This window comes from Miniopterus schreibersii (genome assembly GCF_964146895.1).
Source record: "Miniopterus schreibersii genome assembly, chromosome: X".
NCBI lineage: Eukaryota > Metazoa > Chordata > Mammalia > Chiroptera > Miniopteridae > Miniopterus > Miniopterus schreibersii.
Window position 1 is genome coordinate 93,787,937 of NC_138104.1, and position 25,516 is coordinate 93,813,452.

Here is a 25,516-nt window from a genome sequence, read left to right on the forward strand (position 1 = left end):
GCACGAATCCTAGAACCCCATTGTTTTAACAAACTGCCCTCCACATGGGATGCTGATTTCCCTTATTGTACTTGTGTCCAACTCCAGCCTGTTTGCAAATGTCCAGCAAAAATGTAGGCATTTTTGGTTCTTGCCTGATTAGCAAAGTGATCCACTTTTCCTTCTGAACAGTATTTTGTGTAGGATGAGATTGCCATGGGCGAGATGTTTTTTCCCAATGTTTCAGAATCCCACTCCTTACTTGTGTCATGTATGGGCTTATTTATGGCAGGCGTCTGTTTCTACACTCTTGAAAATCCCACAGGTGAAATGTACAGTGTTATGAATACAAAGTTATCTTACAGGTGTTGGTACATATAAAAGCTTGGAAATCAACTAGCTCCTTTCCAGATTTATTTAAACAATCACAGAGTTTTAGGTTATGTCTCTTGGCCATTTTTATTGCGAACTCAACAGTGAGAAAACTGCCTTAAGAAACAAAGGATTAGTAAAAATGCTTACACCAAACAATGAAATCAAAGGGTAGTTTATTAAAAAAGAATCAAAACAGAAACTCTAAGTACCAGTGTGTACATTGTACACATTTAAATGACTCACAAGAATGAAGTTTTTTCATATACATTAAGATTATACCACCCTGCTGTGTTATCAAAAGATGTTCAAGGATCAATCTGACTCCAAACTGCACTGCCATCTTAACGTGGCCACATTTCAAACATGCAACGACGCCACTGGTAATAAAGCTTTGGAATGGGTGCTCATTCTCTTATTTCACTACAAACATGATAGAAAGAAGGTAAGTTGAGGATTTTTTCTAAAATACAATGGAAGGTGTAGCGTACACGAGCACTCCGCACCCCTCACTCCTCTGCTGCCATCTTTAGCAAGTACTCCTTGTCGATCTTGAAGAGTCTCCATCCCTCCTCACTGGACAGGTCAGAGGCACCTCTTTTTTTGTAGAAGTTGATAGATGGTTTATTCCATTCTGCTACCAGGAAGTGCATGCTGCTGCAGCGACATTTCATCGCAACCTGTCATATATGGGGGAGAGTAAAACACCAGCTCAGTGACATTTTACCTGCTTTCCAGGACCTAGTTTTTTTTATTTGTTTTTTCTTAATTTTTGTTTTTTTAATCCTCACCTGAGGATATTTTTTTCCACTGTTTTTCAGAGAGAGTGGAAGGGGGAGAAAGAGAGAAACATCGATGTGAGAGAGACACATCGACTGGTTGCCTCCCGCATGAGCCCCAACCAGGGCCGGGATCCAACTTGCAACCGAGGCACATGTCCTTGGCCTGAATGGAACCTGAGACCCTTCAGTCCAAAGGCTGACACTCTAACTACTGAGCCAAACCAGCTAGGGCCAGGACCCAGTTTTGATTCAGTCATTAAAATAATCTAGTAACCCTTACAGAACCAGAAAGCAAAAACCAAGACATACCTGGCTTAGATTCTTCAGAATTTCTGATCCTATCCCAAAACCTAAAAAAAAGAGAAGTACCATTTAAAAAACGTCACTTGGAGGACTTCAAGCCCTGATTTCTCTTTAGAGCCACCCTTCTGCAATCAACCATACCTCTAAAATCACTCATTACGAAGAAGTCCTCAAGATACAAGAGTTTTCCAATCCATGGGTCATAGGTAAAATAGTACATGGCAAAACCAACGATGCTGTGTCCTGTAATCAGAGCATCATATGAGCTACGGGCGAAATGGATTCATAAAAGTTGTAGTTGCAAAATCCGAAGCCTACCATAGGTTTTAAAAAATATACATGCATGTATTAGCGAGAACGCTTTCATTACTTGCCAGAACAAAACCGCTAGAGTCTTAAACTTTAGCCACACATTATTTACATCCTATTGATATACTGGTGACTTGGGGATAAGGCTTACACGGCAGTTCAGAATAGTAAATATTTGTCGTTTAGAAACTCTGCTTCCTTAAGGTCAGGACATTAGGCCAAAAGTGCAACATTTAATTTCAGAACTTGCCTTCCAATGAAAACATTTTCAATTTGCTCTCCCCAGTTTTTAAGCCAGAAGCAGCAGAGGTATCCAGAAACAGGTGTTAATTATGTAATAGCCATATCTCTCTAAAAAAGGCTTCATCCCTTACGTTTTCTGCTCATTTCTTCTAGCTTGGGGATCAGACTTCAGAAAAAACAACAACTTAAGCACCTACCCAAACAACTTCCCCTTTTAGTTCTGTTTTCTGACCAGTTAATAGGGACCAGCAAAAAAATAAAAAAATCAGACTCCCTTTTATTGGGTGTCTAGAATTCCAAATGGGGGCAAAGGTTTCAAATTAAACTTTCTTGCCACTTTATAGTCCTTTGCAAACACAGGAAGCAAGTCGAATAGAGTTTCTGATCTACCGTGTTTAATATCTACCGTGTGATAATAGGGCCTTACCTCATTTTTATCATGATCATCTACTTTATTGTGTAAAGGATCTTTTAGTTACCTCCCCGCCCATCCATGTACACGGAAGGGCCATGTACATGGCGAAGCTAGAGACTGTAACCTGAAGATTGGGACAAATTAAGAAGAAAACGTGATTTAACAGAATTACAAAATAATAAAAAAAAAAGGTTACCACAGGGTCAAACAAGAACCATTTATGAAACTGAATTAGAACAAATGACATACCTAAGTCTTTCGGGTCTCCACTGCATTCTGATACTTACTTTTAAACAGCTCAAGTTCTTCCGTGTCTCCACGGCACTCTGATACTTACTTAAACAGCTCTTTTAACCCGCCCGAGGTGTAGTACATCTATTTTATTTCCTCATTAGTTTGAACACTGCCTGGCTATTATTTCTGGCCACTTCTCAGTAACCTAGCCTGTGTTGTCAGTAGCTCTACACGGCAGACACTACGTTTATACACTAGATCTCTCTGGCTTCTGGAGGGGGAGGGCGGTTACCTTCCGGAGTGATGTGCTCCTTGGATACTTCTGCCACCAGGCAGTGGTAGAAGGGATGCTCTCCGAAACCATCCTCCAGCAGATCTGCGAGAAAGGGCAGCGGGGACAGGCAGTGTCAGCCCCGGTGAGGGTAACAGGCACCCGGCGCTTCCCCTCCCCCACCCGCCCCGCCCCGCCACTGTTGGTTACCTTTTTCAGTTATTATTACTTGTTCCTCCATATATTCATATTTAGCCAGTTCCTAAGGCGATGCACATAGGAGAAAAGGAAAGATGCGGGAACCTGAGTGAGGCCCCGGCTGGCCAAAGGGAAGGGGTTGGGGGTGGGGCGGGGCGGTGATTCACCCCGCAGTCCACCCAGAGCCGAGGCGCGGCCGGGGCTGGGGGGGGGGGGGGACGACGGGTGGAAGGGGAACCTGCCCGAGGCTCTCAGACCCGCCGGGAACGCAGCCGCCCCCTCCCACCTCGCCCCCGTCCCCCTGGCCCCCCGCTAACCTTGATCAGCCGCAGGATGTCACTGCAGTCGGCGGCGGTGGCAGGGCGGATCACGAAATTGGCCATTTTCGTCTTTTGCTTTTCTTCCCTTTGCGGACCAGGCCCCTGTACTTGAACAACAGGAGAAAGTGGTTCTTCATTCGTTTCCCGGGAGCGACCGCTTCTCAGTCAGGCTGGCACCATGACCCGGGAAGCCTCGGCGAACAACTGAAAGACGTGACCAGAGCGCGTCGGCGAATACGTCTGCGCCGCGGCCCACCGGCCTTTAAGCGCGTAGAAGCACCGCCCCGGGTCGTGACGTGAAGCACCTCGTCCAATGAGGCGGCGACCGCCCTGCCCCCTCTTCCGGGCGCCGCCCTCGCTTCCGGCGCCGTGTGAACCCTCAGGGCGCGGGCGCGGGCGGCGGGGCGCGCGGCCGCTTCTCCGGCGGCGCCCCCCAGCGGCGCCTTGCGGAGCCTTCCCGGAAGCCCGGCCTCGGAGCCTCGGCGTCCCTGGTCACCTTTGCAAAAGGAAGAGGGGCTTTCCCCGCTGGCCCGGACCAGCGAGTGACTTTGCTGTTTCCTCCTTGTCCCGTCAGGGAAGGCAACTCAGGAAACCTGGCCTTGGGCGATGGGGGGATTCGGTCAGCGGTTGTAAAAGTGTGGTCTGGGGGACCCTTCGGGTTCCAAGATCCTTTCAGGGAGTCTGTGTCAAAACGAGTTTCGTAATAATAGGAAGACGTCATTTACCTTTTTCAGTGTCACTAAAATTTTCCAGAGGCAACCTGATGTGTGATTAAGTCATCGCTCAGATGACTAAAGGAATGGCTTCTTGTATGTTCCGTGCTTTCTAGAATTTGCTAAGGTAATCTATTTGGATTTCTCAGTAATTGTTTTCCTCCTATACGGTACCTGTACTTTTTAGAGCTAAGAGAATGTTTTCTTTTATACTTTTTTCCTTCTTAAATCTTTGATCTTCCTTGTGGGAACCCTCCCGCCCCAGGTCCACTCTTCGTAATTTCCTTGAGTGAAGGTCTGCTTTTGTAACGTTTTCTGTTGTTGCTTGTATAAATGTGCGTTTAATTCACCTTAAAATTCTTGAGGGATTTATTTCACTGCTTATAGAATTTGAGGTTAGAAGTTACTTTCTTTCAGCACATTGGCGAAATCTGACTGCAGAATTCCACTGCTGTTGAGGGCTTTTTTAATTCCTGCCAGCTCCATCTGCACTTCCTTTTTCCCCTTTATTTTTTATTTTGAAATAATTATAAATTTACAGGATGTATGATGACATCATTGCTCTGGCGACTAAAGGAACGTGTTGTGTGTTCCTATGTTTTCTGAAAAGGTCAAAGATAAGTATTTTTGCATTCAATAATTTTTAAATGTCCCGAGAGCAAAATGTTTGAGGACAGTTGGATTAGAATATAGCTCCTTCTGGATTGTACTCACTGGGACAAGTATTCGAGCCTCTTGCAGATAAGTTTTTCTTGTACAACCCACCTTCCCAGACAGGCCCTCCTGAGGGTCTTACTTTGGCTGCCCTGTCTGGGATTCTGGATGAGTGAGAGAGGAAGCATGAAAGGGGCCTGCAGTGCTTTCAGTCTGTAAAATGAGAGGTTGAACTATCACCAAATGATCCTCACCCCCAAACATCAACAAGTGGCTTTCTGTCTTTGCTAAGAATATCTCATAGGTAGAAAAGAAAGCAAAAGTAGGTTCTCAGTTACGAGAACCTTCTGGGGATGTCATGCATAGTGAGTCACTGTGGAACTTTATGAAATGTCTTTCTCAATGATCTTTTAAAATGTCATTACTTCTCAATTGCCTAAACTACTGCAGGTGTTGTCTTTCCTGACACCGTGACACACGGATGACCATTCATAGGCCCTCCCCTCCACTGCTTTGGTCTAACACGCAGGAGGGCTTAGGAGAGCTTGCTACACATTTACAGATAACTGTAAATTAGGCCTCTGTGACTAAGACGTAATGACAGCTGCCTAGTTGAAGCAAAACCAAGTCATTTTCTATCTGGGTTGCTCAGTTTTCCAGAAATGGATTGTTTCATTACAATGCATTATAATATTTTTTCTTTTACTTTCTTTTCCCAGTCTTTCATGCTCTTATGCTTTGCTTTGTCATTATGACAAGAAGAGCTGTCCTGAAAACAGATGGCTAAAAAAAGTTCATTGTGGTTGTGTTTGTGCAGGGGTAGGAGTTTAGAACCCTAGGAAACTTTAATTTTCTTCATGGCAGTGAGTCAGCTAGGCTTTTCCACTGTTGTAAACAGATAGATGCAATGGATAATAGATACTGGAATGTATATATTTGAAATGGTATAAAGAAGGGATTAACTACCTAGTATTTGGGAAACTTTATTTTGGTTAATAAATAACAAATCAACAAATATTTATTGAATCTTGTGCTAGGTATTTGGGGGTTATAAAGGAGGACTTAAGTTTTTTAAATATATATTTTTATTGATTTTTTTGAGAGAGAGAAAAAGAGAGAGAAAACATCAACATGAGAAAAAACATCAATCTGCTGCCTCCTGTACGCCCCTTACTGGGGATGGAGCCTGCAACCCAGGCATGTGCCCTGATGGAGAATGGAACTGGTGACCTTTGGGGCATGGGACAGTGCTCAACCAGCCTTGCCAAACAGGTCAGGGTGTAGTGGACTAAGTTTTGAAACCAGCCCTCAGGGCATGCAGTTTACTTTTAGAGATTTGTGTGTAGTTTGCTACAGTGGAATTTAACCTTTATGAGAAAGAATTCTAGTAACTAGGTTTGAATAGGGGGAGAGGAAGAGGAAGGGAAATGTCAAGGCGCTTCCTCGATGTTTTACATTCGTTGTCTCATTTCGTCCTTACAAGCTTTGCAGAATGTGTCAGGTTAGCTCCGTCTTTACAGCTGAGAAAAGGGGAAGCTCAGAGGGGTTACAGAGTTGTCAAAGCTAGGAAGTGGAAGAGCTGGGGAAGAAGGAATTCTGTTGATTTTGGTGCCAAAGTGAAACTGTCCGGCCTGCCTATTAAACTATCACGAAAGGTGTCACTTATTTTTCTGTCTATTAAAGTAATGCATACGGATTAAGAAAACTAAAGCACAGAAAATACAAACAAGATAATGAGAATAATCCCTGTTAATACATTGGTTTCCTTCCAGTCTGTTTTTATGTACATATTCATGCAGGGCTGATATTTAGTTGGCATATACACTATAGTGAATTAAAAATCACCCGGCCGGCATGGCTCAGTGGTTGAGCATCGACCTAGGATCCAGGAGATCACGGTTCGATTCCCAGTTAGGGCACATGCCCGGGTTGCGGACTCCATCCCCAGTGGGGGGCGTGCAGGAGGCAGCCGATCAATGACTCTCTCATCATTGATGTTTGTCTCTCTCTCTCCCTCTCCCTTTCCCTTCCTTTCTCTGAAATCAACAAAGACATTTTTTAAAAGGTCACAAATGGCCCTGGCCGGTGTTGCTCAGTGGTTAGAGCATCTGCTTCGAACCGAAGGATCACAGGTGCGATTCCAGGTCACGGGCATGTACCTGGGCTGCAGGTTTATTCCCCGGCCTCGGTTGGGGCACGTGTGGGAGGCCACCAATCGATGTGTCTCTCACATTGATGTTTCTCTCTCTCCCCCTCCCTTCCACTCTAAAAAAGTCAGTATCCTGGTCTGGCTGGGCATGGCTCAGTAGTTGAGCATTGACCTAGAATCTGGGAGATCGTGGTTCGATTCCTGGTCAGGGCACATGCCTGGGTTGCGGGCTCGAGCCCCAGTGGGGGGTGTGCAGGCAGCTGTCCAATGATGACTCTCTCATCACTGATGTTTCTTTCTCTCTCTCTCCCTCTCCCTTCCTCTCTCTAAAAAAAATAAAAATATATTCTTTTTGAAAAGAGGCTGGACCGTAAAGTGTAAGGTATTAATCAGGACCCCTGTTTGTAAGTGATGACACCTGCCTCTAACTAGCTGAGGCAAAAGAGGAATTCCCTGCTCACTGTAGGAAGCACAGGGATGACAGGAACCAGGACCCGTGGTACAGTTTGAAATACATATTGAGGGAGAGAAAAGATCTGGGCATTTTCTGCTTTTGAAAAATTATTTACCCCTACACCCAACTAGATGATTCTCCTTGGTAGGGGGCTGCCAATCCACATGCCACCCTCTTGGTCAGTATTGTGACCCAAGACATGCCAATCGGAGTCTTTTCTCATTGGCACCGAAAAAGTCCTTTCCCGAAGACTAGTCTTTGGGTGGTGAGCACATAAGAGAGTGTACAGATGTTGTATTATAAAGTTGTACACCTGAAATTTATACAATGTTATTAACTAATGTTACCTCAATAAATTTAATAAAAAAGAAAGTCCTTTCCTTTCTGCTGGCATATCTGGGGAGATATGGAAGTCTAGGACAATGACTTTGACCTGCCAGAGAAGACGGACCACATTTGAGTTTCTGGCTCTGCCTGGATCCTCCCAACTACCACTGTTGCCTACTTTGACTATCTCACCTCCCAACCCCTGCCAACCACAACCACTGCACACACTTGTAAAGAAAAGGGAGCCAAATGGTCGGAAAGTCTCCATTCCACTTACCACAGAAAGAAGTGGGGATAAGAAACTCCTTGGCCAGAAAAGGTTGGGGTGGTAAATGCTGTTTGGGAACATGCAGAAATAGGGGTGATCATACTTGCATTCCCATGGGTGTGCCCCGCTCTGCTCATTTCTGACCCTCAGACAAGGAATGCCTACAGCAAACCAAAGAGTGAAAAGCTGTACCGGTAGACTGGGGCAGAGACATTCCGCTGTTGTAAGGAGTCATCCCAAACTGCCCCAATCTGTTTATAAAATGAAATCTACTTGCTACTCTGGCCTAAATCTATACCAGGCTGTTACAATTGCAATCCTTCGGGGTCTTACTGAGGATCACAAAAAATTATGGCAGAGACAGACCAGAGACCCCTTGGGTGAAGTTTAACAGTTATGATCATGCCTCTTTTTCCTGTCTAGTCTTCCTGTCTTCTTCCTTCTGAGGAGGCCAGCACATTGGCAATTTTCTGAAATCCACAGAGATTGCCCCCTGGAAAGCAGATCTACAGGCAGGCTGAGTGATTTTTAGGCAAAGACATGGACATATTCCAAGGCTATGAGTGTTTATGACTTAAGGTTGGTCTTGTTGACCCAATCAAAGGTCATTGGTCTCTACCATGAACACCTTTTGTTTCAAGGTTCCACAACAGCAAGGCAGTTACTTAAAAGCATACTGTATGACGTTTTCTCCTTTCTTTCCAGCACCTGAGTCACCTGCTCTCTTCTCCTTTGCACAGCCCCTCCCTTAATCATTAAGCCCTCAGGACAATGAGGTTCTGATCAGTATCAAATAATCTAAGAGCAAAGCCTTGGGTCCGTTGATCCCAGAGGCAGAGTTTTTCAGATCAAACTAGAGATAACATCTAGGCCTCAGTTGTGTTTCAGCTCCAGGCCCAGAAAAGTGGTAAAACCAGACAAAGCAATGCCATGGCTGACATCAGGACCAGATGCACTAATCGACTGCTCCTGCCCTAGTACCAACCACCCAGTAGAGACCATGACCCTAATTCCCTTAGTTATCATAATTAGTGATTTTTCTCTAGGTAACCCATCCCCTAGAAGCTACTGGGGAGCCAGGTCTTAGAGCAATAGCTCACCTGTGACTCCAGGTTTGGTGCCATTTTACTTTCTTTGCTGCGAACTCCTGTTCGCCTTTGATTATGCTTTGATGCACTCAGGTGAACAAACCTTTAGCTCGGTAACAGTTGTCTTATAAAGTCTCTTTTGTATTAATCAATCATCTGTTGTCATATAAAGTAATGCATGTCTAGTGGCTTAGCTTATATATGTTTATTATTGTGCTTTCTGGAGGTCAGGAGTCCCGGCACGGCTTAGCTCGGGCCTCTGCCTGAGGTGTCAGCCAGGCTGCATTCTCATGTGGGAGTGTGATCAAGGAAGAATCCACTTGCAAGCTCAAGTTGTGGGCCTTGGCAGAATTCATTTCCTTGACTGAGGGCCTTGGCTTCTTGCTGTCTGTCGGCTGAGGCTGTCTGTTGTTTTTAAAAGCTGCCTGCAGTTCCTTGTCACCTTGGCTTACCCAGTATGGCCATTTACTTCATCAAGCCAGCAAGGAGAGTCTTTAGAGTAGTCTGCTAGCAAGATACAGTCTCTTTCTGTAGGGAAAAAAACCCCACATAACAAAATTTACCATCTTAACTATTTTACCAACTTATACTACTGTAAGTGTATAGTAGTGTTAACTAAATGCATATTATTGTGCAACAGATCTCTAGAATTTGCAAAACTGAAACTATATGTACGCATTACACAGTTCCCCATTTCCCCCTCCCTCAGCCCCTGGTGACCACCATTCTGTCTCTGAGTTTGAGTATGTGCTTCGGAGACCTCATATAAGTGGAATCAGAGTGTCTTTCTATGACTGGCTTATTTCACTTAGTATAATGTCCTCAGGACTTATCCATGTTATAGCCTATGACATGAATTTCCTTTTTCAAGGCTGAATAATATTCCACTATATGTTTATATCCCATTTCTTTTTCCATTCACCCATCGGTGGGCATTTCGATTCCTTCCGCCTTCTGGTTATTGTGAATAATGGTGTAATGAGTATAGGTATGCAAATATCTCTTCAAGGTCCTGCTTTCAATTCTTTTGGATTTACACTCGGAGGTGGGATTGCTGATCATATGGGAGTTCTATTTTTAACTTTTTGAGGAACCTTTATACTGTTTTCTATAGAGGCTACAGCATTTTACAATCCCACCAACGGTGCACTAGGGTTCCCTTTTCTCCACATCTGCACGAGTACTTGTATTCTGGGTTTGTTTTTGGTTTTGGATAGTGTTCATTCCAATAGGTGTGAAGTGATATCCCATTGTGATTTTGATTTGCATTTCTCTGATGATTAGTGATGTTGAGCATCTTTTTTATTAAATCTATTGGGGTGACACTGGTTAATAAGATTATATAGGTTTCAAGTGTCCATTTCTATGATACATGATCTTCATATTGCATTGTGTGCCCACCACCCAAAGTCAAATCATCTTCCATCACCATACATTTGACCCCCTTTACCCTTTACTACCCCCCCTTTGAACATCTTTCTATATGCTTGTTGGCCATTTGTATGTCTTCTTCAGAGAGCTGTCTATTCAAGTCCTTTGCCCATTTTAAAATCAGGATTTTGTTGTTGTTGTTGAGCTATAGGAGTTCTTTTTGTACTCTGGATATTGACGTCTTGTCAGATACGTGATTTGCAAATATTTTCTTCCATTTAGTAGGTTGCTTTTTGATTCTGTTGATTGTTTCCTTTGATGCCTGAAAATTTTAAAGTTTGATGGAACCTTATTTGTCTATTTTTTGCTTTTGTTGCCTGGTAACAGAGAGTTTTATATAATGTAACATGATCATGGGAGTGGCACCCTATCACCTTCAGCATATTCTGTTGATTAAAAGCAAGTCACAGGTCCTGTGCACACTCAAGCAGAGAGGATCACACAGAGGCGTAAACACCAGGTGACAGGATCATAGGGGCCACCTTGAAGTTTGTCTGTATTCAAAGGGCAGTAAAAGCCTACTTCTTATTCAACAAATATTTATTAAGGTCTGTTTCCCTCCAAGCACTGTGCTTGGGCGATGCTGAAATAAATATGGCACGGTTCCTGCCCTCCAGGGACCTATAGTTCAACATCACAGGCCCTTACAGTTCCAGTTATGGTTGGAAGGGATTCAGCCTCCTGGACATAAAGCACAGGAGCAATCAGAAGTGAGGGGCAGGCACAGTCAGTCACCCATTCAATACAACCTACCTTCTCCAGGCAGCCCTCCCTTTCTCCCCTTCTGAAGTCATGTCCAGAGGGGATATTCAGCTCATGGATCAGGGTTTAGCTCCTCAGAAATATGTAGGAAATCTGTGGTGTGTTTCCTACCACCTCTTTTGAGGTGGTAGCCCAATAATTTTACACTACCTTTCGTTAAGTTCAGTGTCACTGATAAGAAAAAATGTTAAGTTTCTCCTCTGTTCTTATTGTCAGGATGATATGGCTTCAGTAGACATTTGAGAATAGACACTTGAGAAGTGCGGAAAAGATAGCATTAGGTCGACTCTTCCAAAATCAAAACCATCATCATTGTCAGATGTCAGCCAACCTTTAATTGCTCATATGTATTAATTCTATTCAGCAGGTCAAGTCAATGGGATTCCTGGGGCAGAGATTTTATCTAGGGAGGTTGCCAGAAAACCGCACCATTTAAAAGGAAGATACACTGCAGTTGCTTTATTGGGGGCTCATGGAGGTGGGAGAAGGGTGCCAGAAGGTCAAAAGGGGACCGAGACCACAGGATTGAAAAGACCTTATAATACATTTTAAGGTCTCCTTAAAAGATTAATTGTAGGAGGCTGCTAAAGGAGAGGAAGAAGCGAAATATGCCACTGGCATCTCTTAGTGCCTACTATGAGTGGCATGCCTTGCTTGGCATTTTACAGATGTGATTTCATTTAGTCTTTTTAAAAATTGATTTTGCAGAGAGAGAGGAAGAGAGAGAGAGATCAGTTTGTTGTTCCACTTATTTATGCATTCATTGGTTCATTCTTGTGTGTGCCCCTGACCAGGGATGGAACCCAAAACCTTGGTGTATTGGGACGACGCTCCAACCAACTGTGCTCATTTAGTCTCAATTACCATGTATTATTACAGTGGTACCTCAGTTTCGATCATCTCTGTAGGCGAGCATTTCAGGTTACGAACGCCGTAAACCCAGAAGGAAATGCTTCGGTTTTCGAACCCGCCTCAGAAGTCGAACATGCCCCGCGGCTCCCGCTGAGGGCAGGATCCTGAGGCCCAGCTGTCGGCTGTGGATCCCTCGGTTTCCAAACGTTTCAGAACCCGAACAGTCTCCGGAACGGATCACATTCGAACGCCGAGGTCCCACTGTACTGTACTTATTTTTTTACATATGTCCTGCTGTGTCATCTAGATTCTATTAAATTGAAAAGATATTTGTTGTTATACTTAAAAAAGGGTTAACTATACAGTTCCATTCAGAGCTTCAGGGAAAACTGGGAATGAAATCAGCCACTTAAAGAAAGCTGGCCTGGCCCAGCCAGGTGTGGCTCAGCGGTTGAGCATCGACCTAGGATCCAGGAGATCCTGGTTCGATTCCCGGTCAGGGCACATGCCCGGGTTGCCGGCTCGATCCTCAGCAGGGGGCGTGCAGGAGGCAGCCAATGAATGACTCTCTCATTGATGTTTCTATCTCTCTCTCCCTCTCCGTTCCTCTCTCTGAAATCAATAAAGATATATATATATTTTTAAAAAGCTGTCCTGGATAAATATAATCTGGAAGAATAAGGATTTTTTTTCCTTCAAAGCCCTTCAATCTGTATTGTTGAGATTTCTGTTATCATAGAAGCATAGATGTTAGTGCTTCTCTAGTCCAAATTCCTCATATAAGAAAACTGAAGCCCAGAGAGGGTAAAGCACTTGCCCAAGGTCACACAGCCAGAAAGTAGCAGAGTCAGAACGACAACTGAGATCTCCTGACTCTTAGGCAAGAGATCGTTTACTATACCACTCTGTAATTACAGCCCTCATAGATCTGGCAAAAATGGAAAGTTTAAAAACAGATTTTATAAAATGCTGTCCTAAGGCTGGGGCTTAGGCAAAAAACTAAATATTCAACATATTGGTCCCCTTTTCACAAATTAAGTTTCTCTAGCACAGACCCTGTTTAATTACAAGAATGCTTGCTCTTGACGGCTCCAGTCTTCACAATATGTTCCTCTTCTCAAGTCTTCCTTCTCTGCCTTGCAGCCCTGCCCCCACACCAAGAATGGGACTGATAAGTAGGACTCTGCAGTGTGGATCAGGAACGCCTACAGCCTGAGGCAAGTAAACAGTCAACATCTAAGAGATCCCTGCCACCCAAAGAGGCTGCAGGGAGCTGCCCCCACCCAGACTCCACAGAAGACTTCTAGAGGCGGTAGGACTTTCTGCTCATGGAGGATTCCTCTCTGGACATCTAGTCAGTGAACCTGGGGCATCACAATATGGTCATTCTCTCTGAGATAAGTGCTTTCCTAGTATTTTGAAAATGGTCCTCTGCTCTTCATTTATGATCTTCTCTCACAGACAGCATGCACACTTCACCATCTGACCCAAAGAATGGGTTTTCTCATCCAAGCAAGTGATTTAGACAAGTCATCTATTGTCATGGAGCCAAAGGGTAGTTGACTCAGTAAGTACTTTTTGGTTGGTGGAGCTGAGTGTACTTGTGTGGCAGAAAAGCAGGGATTTTTGAGGCCAGGCAGACCTAGGTGCAAATCCCAGCACTGCCAGTTATCAGCTGTGTGATTTTGGACAGGTTTTGGAATCTCGGGGTGCTTATCTGTAAAATGGAGTTAATAGTTTCCTCCTCCTAGGGTTATGAATATTAAATGCTGCTGTAAAGTCCTTTGTAGAGTGCTTAGAATATAGTAAATACCCTTTCAATGTTTATTCCCTTCTTTCTACCTGGTAATATAAGGGTTATAACAATTTTTGGATTAGGAAGAATAATTGTGAATGGTTCGATGGGGAGAGAGAAGGATTTTCCCCTAAATCTATTTTTATCCTGTCCTTACACAGGGTCATTCTCTTATTCATTGACCTATGTCATGAAACTTTGACCTTCCTCATGAAAAATAAATGTGCAGTGATTCTGTTAATATTTTCCAACCAAGGGGCCCTGCCCCAATGGTCATAGGATCAGGAGTCATCACAGAGGCTGGGTAATCACTATTGCAATGCCTATTGCACTCGGCCCATAGTGTTTTGTCTGCGTGGCCAGACATCACGTGGACAAGGTCCAATCCAGGACACACCACCTAGAATAAGTTATTTACAACCCTGACTTACTTTAGAGGTGGGCCTCATCTGTGACCTGGTTAACATTCAGCTATAAACCACACCTGGAGATTTTTTTTTTTTACAAGAAGTAGGTTTAGTAAAAATAGAAAATGATGAAAAGGCCATTATGTGGAATATATTAATTCGCACAATGTTTTTTCCTTCTCTCTCTTTTTATAAACAGATATTTTACAGTTATTCCAGATAGAAGGAAATTATGCCATTATGGTGCTTAGACTCTGGACAGGGCAGCAGATAGAACAATTTCCCAAACTTTCTTTCAGTACCTAATCTTTGAAGCCATGGTTAAAAATGAAAAGCTGTGAAAGGATTGTGCATTGTGGTTAAGTATCCATTTACATTCAGCAATGTATAGCAATGAAACACAATTTACAATCTTGTAATTCTTTTACTCAATTTCAGACTGTTTCAAATTCACTGAAAACTACAAATGAAAATATTCGAGAATTCCAGGGAGACCCAAGTAGCATAAACATAAAGAAAATCACACCAAGGCACTGCAGAATCAAATTTCTGAAAACCAGTGATAAAGAGAAAAATTTAAAGATGAGACTGATCACTGGTTTTTTATTAAAAACAATGCAAACCAGACAATGGTAGAACATTTTTTTTTTAATCTTTACCCCAGGATATTTTTTCTATTGCTTTTCAGAGAGAGTGGAAAGCAGAGAGAGAGACAGAAACACCGATGTGAGAGAGACATATTGATTGATTGCCTCCTGCACTACCCCAACGAGCCTGCAACCAAGGTACGTGCCCTTGGCCGGAATCAAACCTGGGACCCTTCAGTTCATGGGTTGATGCTCTAACCACTGAGCAAAACCAGCTAAGGCATGGAACAAAATTTTTAAAGCATGGAAGGAAAAACACTGTCAGCCTAGAATTCTATATCTGGTGAAAAGTCCTTCAAAGATGAAGGCAAAATAAAGACATTTCAGATAAGCTAAAGCCAAGAGAATTCATCACCACGGAACTTGTTCTACAAGAAATGTTAAGGGAGGTTCGGCAGGCTGAGGGAAAGTGATACCATATGGACATAAAGGAATGAAGAGTACCAGAAATGGTGAATATGTGGGTGAGTATAAAAGCCATTTTTCTTGGTTGTAATGTCTTTATAAATTAACTGCTTCATGTGAGAATAATACCATTATATTATGAAATTTATGAGCATAACAGCACGAAGAATGGGGAGGTGGGGTGAAAAGTGTATTGTTATAAGATTCTTACATTATAGGCTCTGGCCAGGTATCTCGGTTGGTTAGACTATCATCTGGATACGCCAACGTTGCAGGTTCAATCCCCAGTCAGGGCACATACAAGAATCAACCAATGAATGCATAAATAAGTGGAACAACAGATCTCTCTCTCTCCCCCCTCCCCTTTTCCCTCTCTTTTTAAAATCAATTTTTAAAAAATAGTCTTACATTATATGTTAAATGATATAATTTTTAAAGGTAGACTAATAATTTAAAGATGTATACTGAAAAAAGGTATAGCTAATAAGTCAATAGAGGAGGTAAAAGGGATTCATAAAAAATAATCCAAGGGGCCCTGACCAGGTGGCTCCATTGGTTGGAGTGTTGTCCCATACACCAAACGGTTGTGAGTTCAGTTTCCAATTAGGGCACATACCTAGGTTGCAGGTTTGATCCCCAGTTGGGGCATGTACAGAAGGATGTCAATCGATGTTTCTCTCTCACATCACTCTCTCTCTCCCTCTCTCTCCGTCTCTCCCTTCCTCTCTAAAAAATCAGTAAAAAACATATCTTCAGGTGAGGATAAAAAAAATAATAATCCAAGGGAAGACAAGAAAAGAGGAACAAAGAACAGATAGGACAGACAGAAGTGTAGGACTACTGTTGTTTCTGAAATCTTAGATCTATGAGGAAAGTAATCACCAAGGGGGAAACCTAAAACATCTTCTATTTACCTCTCTAAATTAGAATGAGCTAAAGAATAAATAAACATGATATCCAGACTTCCACAAATAGAATTCAATAGCTTTTGTTGATGAAAATATCAGCATTGAAATCAGTTCTGTTTACGATGATATAAGGTTGTTTTGGCTCAGAAATGGCTGCAACCTGGCATGACTTGGGAAGATGTGAAAGAAGTAGCAGATAGGCAAAGGAGTGTTACGAAAGGAGACCTGACGTGTTCAGTGCTGTCACAGTTGGGGTGCTGCATGATTTGGGTAATGGAATTAGAAATGAGTGAAATTAGGATAGCTCCTGAAAGTGAAACTTAAAATAAAGCAGAGATATTCAAACTGTATCCCACACTAGTTAATATTTGACTATAAACTGGCTGAATGTATTAACATATCTAAAGAGAGAAGGTATATCTTATTGTTACCTGATGGGGTCTGGGCCTGGGGTGGATCTGCCTAGAGCCTGCTGGTAGTGTGTAGGTTCTTAACTTCATGCAGGAAAGATTTCACAACACTGGTCCAGGTGATTCTGAGAGTATGTTTATTAAAGGTGGGGGCAGTGAAACAAAGGGAAGACTTAAGGTAGAAGAAGGAATGGGAGAGAGAAAATCAGAGAAAAGGGGATCTTGGAGACAGGTTCAGGGGGTAAGCCCGGGTCGAGCTGCTGCTGCCCTCTGCTCCCCTGGTTGCAAGTCTCCTGGGGAAACTTTGAGTTCAGGAGTTGTATGTCTGTGGTGGAAGAAGTCTGGGAAGGGAAAGGTTCAGGTGTGCTCCCAGTAGGGAGAGCATGCCGTGGATCCTTTGTCTTGAGGCTTTTTTATCTTTCCTTGGCTGGCTGGAATCCTAGGGAAGGTCTTACGTGAGGGTCTTAACAGAATATTCATTAGCTTCTCAGGTGTGTTCTTTAATATGTTGATTCATTATAATGTGTGTATAAAGGGGCCAGAGTTATTTTCTGGTTTTATTTATTTATTTATTTATTCATTTTTAATTTATCTTTATCATTGAAAGTATTACAGGTGTCCCATTTTTTTGCCCCTTATTGACCCCCTCCACCTCACTCCCACCCCCTCCCCAGGCCTTCACCCCGTCATTGTCTGTGTCCATGGGTTATGCGTATATGCATATAACTTCTTTGGTTAATCTCTTCCCACCCTCCACCCCCCCTTCCCTCTTCCCTCGAAATATGATCATCTGTTACATGCGTCAATGTCTCTGGATCTATTTAGTTCGTCAGATTCTTTTGTTCATTAGCTTCTTCTTAAAGAAGACCCTTCAACATTTCCTGTACTGCTGGTTTGGTGGTGATAAACTCCTTTAGCTTTTCCTTGTCTGAGAAGCTCTTTATCTGACCTTCAATTCTAAATGATAGCTTTGCTGGGTAGAGTAATCTTGGTTGTAGTTCCATGTTTTTCATCACTTCGAATATTTCTTGCCACTCCCTTCTGGCCTGCAAAGTTTCTGTTGAGAAATCAGCTGACAGTCATATGGGTGCTCCCTTGTACGTAAGTAACTGCTTTTCTCGTGCTGCTTTTAAGATTCTCTCTTGGTCTTTAACCTTTGGCATTTTAATTATGATGTGTCTTGCTGTGGGCCTCTTTGAGTTCCTCTTGTTTGGGACCCTCTGTGCTTCCTGGACTTGTAAGTCTATTTCTTTCCCCAGGTAGGAGAAGTTTTTCTGTAATTATTTTTTCAAATAGGTTTTCAATTTATTGCTCTCTTTCTTCCCCTTCTGGCATCCCAATAATATGAATGTTTGGCCTCTTGAAGTTGTCCCAGAGGCTCCTTATGCTATCTTCATATTTCTGGATTCTTTTTTCTCTTCTGGTTGGGTGTTTTTTGTTTCTTCATGTTCCAATTGCTGATTTGATTCTCAGTGTCCTCTACTGTTGATTCCCTGTAAATTATTCTTCATTTCAGTTCATGTACCTTCATTTCAAATTGGTCCTTTATTATGTCATCGGTTTTCTCAATTATTTTCATCATACTCTTACTAATATTCTTGAGCATCCTTATAACCATTATTCTGAACTCTGTATCTGTTAACTTGCTTGGATCTATTTCATTTAGTTCCTTTTCTAGAGATTTCTTCTGTTCTTTCCTTTGTGACATGTTTCTTTGCCTCCACATTTTGGCTGCTTCCTGGTGTTTGTTTCTATGTATTAGGTAGAACTGCTGTGTCTCCCGGAATTGGTAGAGTGGCTTTGTCTAGTAGGTGTCCTGTAGGGTGCAGTGGCTGGGCCTCCCCAGTCACCTGAGCTGGGCCTTCTAGGGGCTCCCCTGTGTGGGCTGTGTGCACTGTCCTGTTGTAGTTGAGCCTTGGTTGTTGTTGGCATCACTGGGAGGAATTGACCCCCAGACCAATTGGCTGTGAGGAGCAGCTGCAGCTGCAGCCAAAGAGCTGCTGTGCTGGAGACACCCCTATGGAGCAGGATTTGCTTCAGTGGAGTTTTGGTGTTCACCAAGTGGGCCCCTTGAGTGTGTCTCTTGTGGATGTGGTAGGGTTGTAATCCAGCGTGGTCGAGTCTGACCCCCAGGTGCACTGTGTCTGGGGACTCCCGGGAGGTGCAAAGTCAGCCTGTCCCAGTGCCTTGCCCAGGGCCACCCAGCATGAGCTACACAGCAAACCGTAGTTGGCTGCTCCTTGTGCTGGGCTTGGAGGTGTCCAGGAGAGGCCAAGCCATGAGCCAATGCAGGCTGCCGCTAGTGCCAGGCCTGGGGCTGCTGATCAAGCCGTATGGGGCCCGCTGCTGCTTGTTTGAGAGATTTTAGGAAAGTCTAAGCCTGAGGCTCGAGAGGCCACTTGCATAGAAAAGCCCCTGGAAATGGCCTGGATGAGCTGCAGGTGGGAGGGGCGGGGCCTCCGGGAATCATGGGGCGGAGCCAAAGGTGAGAGTCAGGTGCTGGTGATTCAAACATGGCGCCTGCCTGCCGGCTGTGTGGGGAGGACTTGCCACAGGAGCCATGGCCTCCGCCAGCCCTTCTGCCTGGGAGGAAGCCGCCCTCCGACTCTCGCCCGGATCTCAGGCAGGTTAGTTCCCCCCCGAGTGTCCCAGGTCCTTTCAGGCTGCTGCCCGGCGCTGGGCTCAGAGGGAGCGTCCAAGTGAGTCTGTGCGCGGCCCTTTGAGAGGAAAGCCTGGGGCTCCCGCAGCCTCCGTGACCCTCAGCGACAGTCCCCGCTGGTTTCACAGCCCGGAGTTGTGGGGACGTCTCTTCCCAGCCCTGGAGCCCTGGGCTGGGGCCTGCTGTGGGGGGGACTCCTCACTCCTCCGGGAAACCCCCACCTCCGAGATTCCCTCCCGGGTTACCCCGCGGCACCGGGCGTGGGCCCGTGCCCTGGTCGGGGATCCAGCCCCACCCCGCCTGCGTCTCCCCCTCCTCCCGGTCTCAGTGCTTCCTCAGTTCCCTGGTTGTGGGGCTTCTGTTCAGCCGGATCTCAGGAGGCTCTGAGTGATGGTGGTTCTGTATTTTAGTTGTGATTTTGATGTGGTTGCGGGAGGCGGCGGGTGCAGCTGTTCTCTATGCCGCCATCTTCTTCCTCTCTGGTTTTATTTTTAAAGAATGTTATTGAAGAGGGACTTCTGCCCCAGACAATTCTGGAATGTGTAAGCCATTTGTTTCTAAGTGCTTTTGGTTAAGGAAGGTAAAACCTTGTCATTTATTAGCTGGCTGTAAATTGCTCAAATTGTTTGGCCTTGTTTAATTTGTCTCAGTTTCCCTTATTCAACTTGTCAAGGAATTTCCCTAGCTTCTTACTATCCTGCCTTATTATAACAAGCTTGATTACTGTATCATTTAGGAATGCTTTTAGCTACAGCTAACAGAATACCATACTTGCAGTAACTTAAGCCAAAGCCATAGAAACTTTAAAAAGCACTGTTAGAAGCTGGGAGGCAGCCAGTTCCAGGGCTAGTTCAGCAATTAACGTGCTATCAAGGATCTGGGCTTATAAAACCTGTCCACTCTGCCAGTAGCAAAAATTATTCTCCTGATGAGGCTCTGTCTTTTTATCTGGGAAGCAGCATCTTTCGCAGAATACCCCAGAAGTCTTCCCTTAATGTCTTGAGTTGGGTAGGGGAGGCACCTAAAGGTGTCTACTTGCATTGGTCCTGGAAGCATAGAAAAAGAACCCCAGAGGCCAAAATTAACACTTGCTGTTTGGCCCTGTACTGGGGCAAGATACCCTGATCCAAGAACTCCAGTGGTTAACTCTTGAAATGGCCCTTTGCATATTGAGGAGCTGTATACATCAGTCTCTCCTTACTTAACATTTTCTTAGACATCTCATTTATTGGACAGGTTTTTATGGTTTCAGGTGTTGTGGTAGTCTCCACAGTAATGATAGCAATTGAAAATCAGACAAAAATCTTTGCCCTCGTGGTGCTTAAATTCTAGTAAATGTATCTTAGCAGAATGCAAGTGGTTCCCTACTCATCAGTAAATTTTCTGATTATAATTGGGTTTCTCTAGCCCCCAAGCAATTCCACATCTCATTATGAGTTAAGAAATTTATATTCTCATTTCATTTATCAGTCTTTTGGTTGATGTGAATCCTGCTAGGGATACAGATTCAACTTTAGTGACAAATCAGGTTTCTGACCTGCATATCTAGGTCTGGTACCTGAATCATGGAGAATTCAGCAAGGCATTCAACCCAGGGAGCCAGTGTCAGAGACAGAGAGCCACACAGCTTTCTCCAGTTACTACCCCAAGAGTGCATGTTCACACTATTTGGAATGTTTAAACTTATTAATATGTGTGAAAGAGATACTAGAAGGAAATATTAAATTATAAGCATTTATTTATTTTGTTTATTTATTTTATTTTTTGAAGTGTCCTGACCGGAATTGAACCCATGATGTCTAGGTGCACATCTAGGACGACACCCAGTCAACTGAGCCACACAAGCCAGGGTGGTACCAGGCTGTTTTCCAAGGGTATTTTATTGGCTTCCAAAGTCAATCTTAATTCCTTATAGCTTTCTGGTTGTGTTTGAGCCTATGTATGTCTCTCTCAAATATGACATTCTTTTCAAAGCCTTGTAATATAGCTAGTTTCCAACTGTGTCCTGTTACAAAGAGAACAGTTTCTTATTGAATTTATGCAAACAAACAGATTGCCATGACAGTGAAAATACTCACTCTTTGAGAGTTTCCAAAGTCTTGTTACCAGACTGAAGGGGTCCGTTTGCCTGTGCACATCAAAGCCCAATAAGACATAAACAGGAGTTTGCAGCCAAGAAAGTGAGGGCTTATTAAGGAGATGGCGCCATGCTTGGAGTCACTGGTAGCTCATGTCTCCAAGACCTGGTTCCTTGATGGCTTCTAGGGGGTGGATTATGTACGGAAAAAAATCATTAATTATGGAGACTAATAGAGTTAGGGTCATGGTCTGTACTGATTGGTTGGGTAGTTTATCATTGCATATGGTGCTGATGTCAGCCATGGAGTTGCTCTATTCAGTTTCGTAAGAATTTTTTCTGTGAGATTGTTCTGCTTTCCTAGGTTCAGAGCAAAAACACAACTGAGGCCAAGATATTTTTAACTCTATCTCAGGAATCAACAGACCCAGGACCTTGTTCCTAAGAGTACTGGATGCTGACCAGAACCTCATTGTCCTGAGAGCTTTATGATTAAGCAAGGGAGAAGGGAGGTGGGTGAGTCAGGGCACTGGGTGAGAGGCCAGTTTGAGTCAAAGGAAAAAAATAAAGACCAAATAAAGAGAATAAGGATTTTGTGTGGGATCAATTAGATCTTTCCAGTTTTTTCTTTAAGGTTTAGAGGGGAAATACCTTTCCATTGTTTCCTCTTCTCCCCTCCCAACTTTATTCTATATCCTTTTGTATAATCTCTATAACCTTGGAAATAAGACAACTTTTTAAAAATATCTTTTTATTGATTTTAGAGAAAGAGAGGAAGGGAGAGGGGGAGAGAGAGAGGAACATCAGTGATGAGAGAGAAACATCGATTGGCTACCTCCTGCACAACCCCCTGCTGGGGATGGAGCGGGAAACCCAAAGATCACTTGGTGCCTGAAATGATGATCAACCAACTTAGCCACGCCAGCCAGGGCAAGATAATTTTTTTTAACAGTGGTTTCTCATTCTTTTTTGTTTGTTTGTTTTTAATTTTATTATTGTTTAAAATATTACAGATGTCCCTTTTTCTCCCCAATCACCCGTTCCACCCCGTTCCTTCCCCCTCCCCAGTCCCTCTCCTCACCATTGTCTGTGTCCTTGGGTTGTGTATAAATGCACATAAATTCTTTGGTTGCTCTCTCCCCCTCCACCCACCTGCCCTCCTCCATCCCTCTGACATTCCTCAGTCTCATCTATGCTTCCATGTCATTGAATCTATTCTGTTCATCAGTTTATTAAGTTCTTTAGATTCCACGTATAAGCGAGATCATGTGATATTTGTCTTTCTCTGCCTGGCTTATTTCACTTAGAATAATATTCTCCAGGTCCATCCATACTGTCCCAAAGGGTAAGAGATCCTTCTTCTTTACAGCTGCGTAGTATTCCAGGTTTCTCATTCTTAGTGCAATTATAGCATGAATAAGTTTGTTTGAAAGTTGATGACCTAGTTTTCCAAGAACGTTTCCTGCTTGAATTAGATATCTAAAAGTATATATGGTTCAGCAACCCAAGGTAAGATGGTTAGTAGATACTTTTCACTTATGATTCTAAATGGAATTGATGACACGTAGTGTTAGGTTTTATTTGATTTTATTCTTCTACTTGTAATAATGACATTGATCATAGCTTATGTATCTGTCCAAGTATGATTAGGTGCCTTTTAGTTTACTTTAATGATACATTCGATGCCAGCTCTATTTTCCTGGCACCATATCAGAATAGAACAAATGGAACATAACAGGGAACAATGAAGATGGAGTGGAGAATCTGTTCTTAAGGACAGTGATTCTCACCACTACACAAGTGCTATATGTTTCCTGGTCTGATTTTGTGACTACTTTGTCTTCCAATCCCTGCTATTCAAAATCTGGTACAGCATATGTGCTTTATAATACCACCACCACCACCACACACACACACACACACGCAGAGGAATCAGGGTTGCTGAGCTGTTTTAAGAACTTTCTGCATGCTACCAATTGAGATCATTGTAGACACATGGATGAGGGCTGGGCTGGCTAGGTTTTAGCTGGGGTTCCCTAGGTTAGAACTGAGGAGTTAAGTGATGAGATCACGTTTCCCTCTTTGAACAACATCTGCAGTAGACATGTATAAGATTGGTTGCTTGGAGCTCCCTAACCCCATCTGAGTGGCTACTTACGGAAATAGCCATATTAGTAGATTTGGACCTGGCCATGGGGTTCTGGGTGAGGGAGTTTCTGATAAGTCAAATGAGCCAATCATAAGGCCTTTCCCTGCTGCCGTAGCCAACCAGTCCAGGGCCATTTGGGCCAATGGATCTCTTCTCAGGACTTTTTGTACTTGGGATGCAGATTTTTGGGCCAATCTCTATGCATGTGGCTGTGGTTGTAAGATGTAAAGTTCAGGAGCTTCTTTTGCCATGTGGAGAAAGCCATTATACAGGGGAAAAGAAAAGAAAAAAAAGAGATGAAGCCAGTGTGCAGAGGAAAGCAAAGGCAAGCGCTGGAGAAAAGGTATCTTCGTGGCATTGAGTCCCTGCTCCCAGCTGTCCCAGTCCAAACTGACACTGTTTATACACTGATGAGAATGTGTCTGGCTGGAAGGTGACTTGATTGCCTCCAAATTATAAGCTTTCCCTACCCATTATTATGCCATCTGTGTAACCTGGAAAATTCTCTTGAACTTAGTTTTTCTCTCTGAACCTCCCATTGCCTCAGCCTAAAAGTTCAAATAAAAACAAGAGAAACAAGCTCTGGCTGGTGTGGCTCAGTGGTTAGAGTGCCAGCCCTCACACCACAGGGTCCTGGGTTCGATTTCTTGTCAAGGGCACATAACTGGGGCGCATGCAGGAGGCAACCAGTCAATGTGGCTCTCTCACATCGATGTTTCTCTCTCTCTCTCCTTCCATCCCTCCACTCTCTGAAAAAGCAATGGAAAAAAAATCCTCAGGTGAGGATTAACCAAAACAAACAAACCAACCAAAATATGAAGAGCATAATTCGATAAAATATTTATTGCACTGTATTGGGTGTGGTAGAGTATAAAGAGTATAGAGTATAAAGGTGTGGTAGAGTATAGCTGACACAAAGCAAAGCAAACCCATCCCTGAATAGGTGCAGACAGTATGACCAAAAATAAATGAGACATCCCTGCAGGCCACAAGGAGAGTATTCTGGATGCTGGACTGATAAAAAGGAAAAATAGGTGGAGTGGAAAGAGAAAGCCAAAGACCATGTTTCATTTGTAATTTATGGAAAAATAGGTGGAGCGGAAAGAGAAAGCCAAAGACCATGTTTCATTTGTAATTTATGAAATTACTTTTTAAAAAGCCAGCTCACCTGGGCCAGTGTGGCTCAGTTGGTTGAACATCAACCCATGAACCAGGAAGTCCCCAGATCTATTCCCCGGCACGTGCCTGGGTTGCCGGCTGGATCCCCAGTAGGGGGCGTGCAGGAGGCAGCGAGTGATTTCTCTCTCTCATTGATGTTTCTATCTTTCCCTTTCCCCTCCTCTCTCTGAAATCAATAAAAACTGAAAGGTTAACAATCAGTGGTGGTGCACGGGTAGGCTAAATAGCCATCTCAGATGGGTGAATAAAAAAAATTAAATTTATTGGAAGGGCTGGGGATGTCCAAAGGAAAGGGCTACACAGCACTGAGCCAAATGGTATTGGATCTATGATGGCAGCAAAAATACACTTGGGATAGTAAAGCAAGAAAGAGCATAGAAGACACAACAGGAGAACCTAGGCTGGGCTACTTTGGCTCACTGAGAAGTTGGAGAGAGAAGGGGGCCTTGGAGACAGGTTCAGGGGGTAAGCCCTGGACCAGCTGCCACTGCCCATTGCTCCCCTGGCTGCAAGTCTTGTGGGGTCCCCTCAGAGGGATGGAGATGATGCAGGCATGCTCCCCTGGTGGGGGAACTCCATCTGGGTCCTTTGTCCTGAGCATATTTATCTCTTTCTTGCAGGCATGAATCTTAGAATATTCATAGAATATTCATCAGCTTTCCAGGTGTGCTCTTTCAGGGTTGTGGTCTCCATTGATTGGTCCATGCCAGGGCAGGGGGTCATTAGTCAATGTAGCTGGTCCTGAGGCAGCCACAG

General features: G+C 43.7%; 1 protein-coding gene across 1 annotated transcript; it reads right to left on the reverse strand.

Annotated features, from left to right (window-relative positions):
• Positions 1–510: 510 nt before the first annotated feature.
• Positions 511–3,665, reverse strand: SAT1 (spermidine/spermine N1-acetyltransferase 1). The gene is made up of 6 exons (XM_081126034.1): positions 3,424–3,665; positions 3,119–3,170; positions 2,930–3,013; positions 1,578–1,679; positions 1,443–1,483; positions 511–1,031 (listed from the first exon to the last, which is right to left on the reverse strand). Exons 1-6 carry the CDS (start codon positions 3,487–3,489, stop codon positions 861–863), a joined length of 516 nt encoding a protein of 171 aa, XP_080982160.1. The 5' UTR covers positions 3,490–3,665; the 3' UTR covers positions 511–860.
• Positions 3,666–25,516: the final 21,851 nt, after the last annotated feature.